We start from the raw sequence: 2,500 nt of genomic DNA, 5'->3' as shown, positions 1-2,500 counted from the left end.
ATTTGACCCTAGGTTGGAGAAACACGTGAAGTTGGCGTTTTACACCTGCGGGATTTAACTCTAGAATTTAGCACAATTTATAAACGCTCATAGATTGTGATTTAGGCCTCTAACGCTCAGGACCAGAGGGGTGACCTTATGGGACAGGCCTGGACGTTTCTCCGGAGGGAAACAAGCTACCTTATTCTACTTTTACATGCATGGCATCAAAAGAGATAAGCTGTCCTGCGATTAGGTCATCCGTTATCACCAGCACCATAAACTACCTTCACCGTAATCATCTTAGTTATATGGCCGCAGAGTGATATAAATAGCCCATTGCATTGAATTGATTTTGGGACTATAGGAGAGGTTATTCTGCCCTGACGATCAACACACCATCATTTACTTTGCCAAATTAAATGCTGAACTGTAAATGATTAAATCTGAAAAATGTAAATGTTAACATTGGCCATAGTTAGTCCATAGTTAGGCTATTAATATAAAGCATTCAGGCACACATTTTACTCTAATGCAGCCAACCCATACTGGCGCACTTTCCTATTTATTCCATTTGTTTTTTTGGATTTTAGAGGATGTTTTTAGGCAATTTATGAAGACGAATGTGTGATTATAACAAACACACACACACACACACACACACACACACACACACACACACACACACACACACACACACACACACACACACACACACACACACACACACACACCATACGTTCATTTAAAATGGTTACATCTCACACATTAATCGAACTGAAACTGAAACATATTTGCACGTATAAATGATCCACTAATTATAATAATACGCTACGATTAATGGCTGACAACGTCGATTCAATTCCAAAATATATTACATTCTCGGTCAGTTAAAATCACAGAACCCTGTTTTTAAATATATATAGATATGAATTAAAACATGCATAAATAACGTCCCGGCGTCTTTACTGATCATGCGCCTAAACAAATGATGCACACAAATAAGTGTCAAATAATAAAACCAAGTCTGTCGCTCGTGGGACTGCGCTGCGCGCTGCGCCCCTGCGCCCAGCGCGCTGCACTCTGGCGCTACTTGGTGCGCTCTCTGTCCGCGTGGAAACGGGGCAGGTTAAATCAAATAAACTCAAACATCAGTCCTCCCGTTTAATCGCGCGCGAGAGCCAAATGAAGAAGACGAAAAGCAGCAAAAGAGACGGAAACATTGATCCTTACCTTGCATGTTTCTTGGCACGTGCCGCTGTTCTCCATGCGATCGAGCGAGTCCCAGAGATTCAGTATCGGCTTTGGGCAGCATGACAGCTCTGGCTGCCCGAGCTTGGGGGCGGGGGGGCTCTCCGCCGTCCAGTGCGGGACACCTGGACGGGAGAGGGGGGAACGGAAGGAACCGGGACGGTGGTGCAAAGTGTCTCCAAATCCTCGCCACTCACAGCGCGGAGGCGCAGAGCCGCGCGGTGGAAGGTTCAAAACGCGCTCAAAAGAGTAAAAGGCTTTAAAGCCTGAGCGCGTCTTTTCCACATTTCATTTTTGGGTTTTAAATGAAAATCTGTTGCGTAAAAATACAAAAATCACAACGCTGGGAATTAAATGTCCGCACAACGGTTAGGATCTCACAGCCGAATGCTGTGCACTTATTTGGTGTAGGACCCTCTCTCTTCTCTCCCTCTCTCTCTCTTCTCCCTCTCTCTCTCTCTCGCTCTCTCTCTCTCTCTCTCTCCCTTCTCTGCCCCTCTCTCTCTCTTCACTCCCTCTGTCTCTCTCTCTGTGCGTGTGTGTGTGTGTGTGTGTGTGTGTGTGTGTGTGTGTGTGTGTGTGTGTGTGTGTGTCTCTCTCTCTCTCTCTCTCTCTCTCTCTCTCTCTCTCTCTCTCTCTCTCTCTCTCTCTCTCTCTCTCTCTTTCTCTCTCTCTCAGTCTCAGTAATAAATTAGGAAAATCTGCTCGGACAGCGTCGGCATGAACCGGGGTTCTACAGGACGATGAAAGCTTAAGATTTAAGAGTTCTGCTGGTCTCCGGTCAGTTCGCGTCTCTCTTTGGTAAAGTCTCTGGACGCGCCGCGCTGTCGGCAAACTGCGGACTGAACAGCGAAGTGTCAGTGGGAAACTTTCAGCCTGATCACCGACCAGTATCGCTGCCCCACCTCCGGCTGGGCTCGGCTGCGCTCGGGGTCTCTGTGTGTCGGTGTGTCGGGGTGTCGGAGTGTCGGGGTCTCCGTGTGTCGGTGGCTCGGTGTGTCGGTGTGTCGGTGTGTCGGTGTCTCGGTGTCTCGGTGTCTCGGGGCTGTCGGACGCGCCGGGGATGTGGAGTTCAGAGCGCGCCGCGCCGCCGCTTTGTTTACTCTGCGCTCACACCGCCCGCTGCGCTCCAATCACGGGCGCGTGTGACGCTCTGACGTCACATCATCGGGCCAATCAACGGCCGGTGAAGAGACCGTGTCGGGATCCCTTCTACCCCTCTCCCCCTCTACCCCCTCGCTTTAAAGTCTCAGCTGTTAAATCCGGCTAA

General features: G+C 49.0%; 1 protein-coding gene across 1 annotated transcript in view; it reads right to left on the bottom strand.

The window, feature by feature from the left end:
- The window catches only part of nr5a2 (nuclear receptor subfamily 5, group A, member 2), a 67,250-nt gene extending 64,935 nt beyond the window's left edge, over positions 1–2,315 (bottom strand). Inside the window, exon 1 of the mRNA XM_084473339.1 lies at positions 1,213–2,315. Coding sequence (XP_084329465.1) covers positions 1,213–1,294 — 82 coding nt within the window. The 5' untranslated portion in view covers positions 1,295–2,315. The remainder of the gene's footprint in view (positions 1–1,212) is intronic.
- Positions 2,316–2,500: the final 185 nt, after the last annotated feature.

The sequence above is a fragment of the Micromesistius poutassou genome (assembly GCF_964030765.1).
Source record: "Micromesistius poutassou genome assembly, chromosome: 9".
Taxonomy (NCBI): Eukaryota; Metazoa; Chordata; class Actinopteri; order Gadiformes; family Gadidae; genus Micromesistius; species Micromesistius poutassou.
The sequence above is the reverse complement of the archived record's forward strand: the minus strand, read 5'-3'. Positions and strand labels throughout refer to the sequence as shown.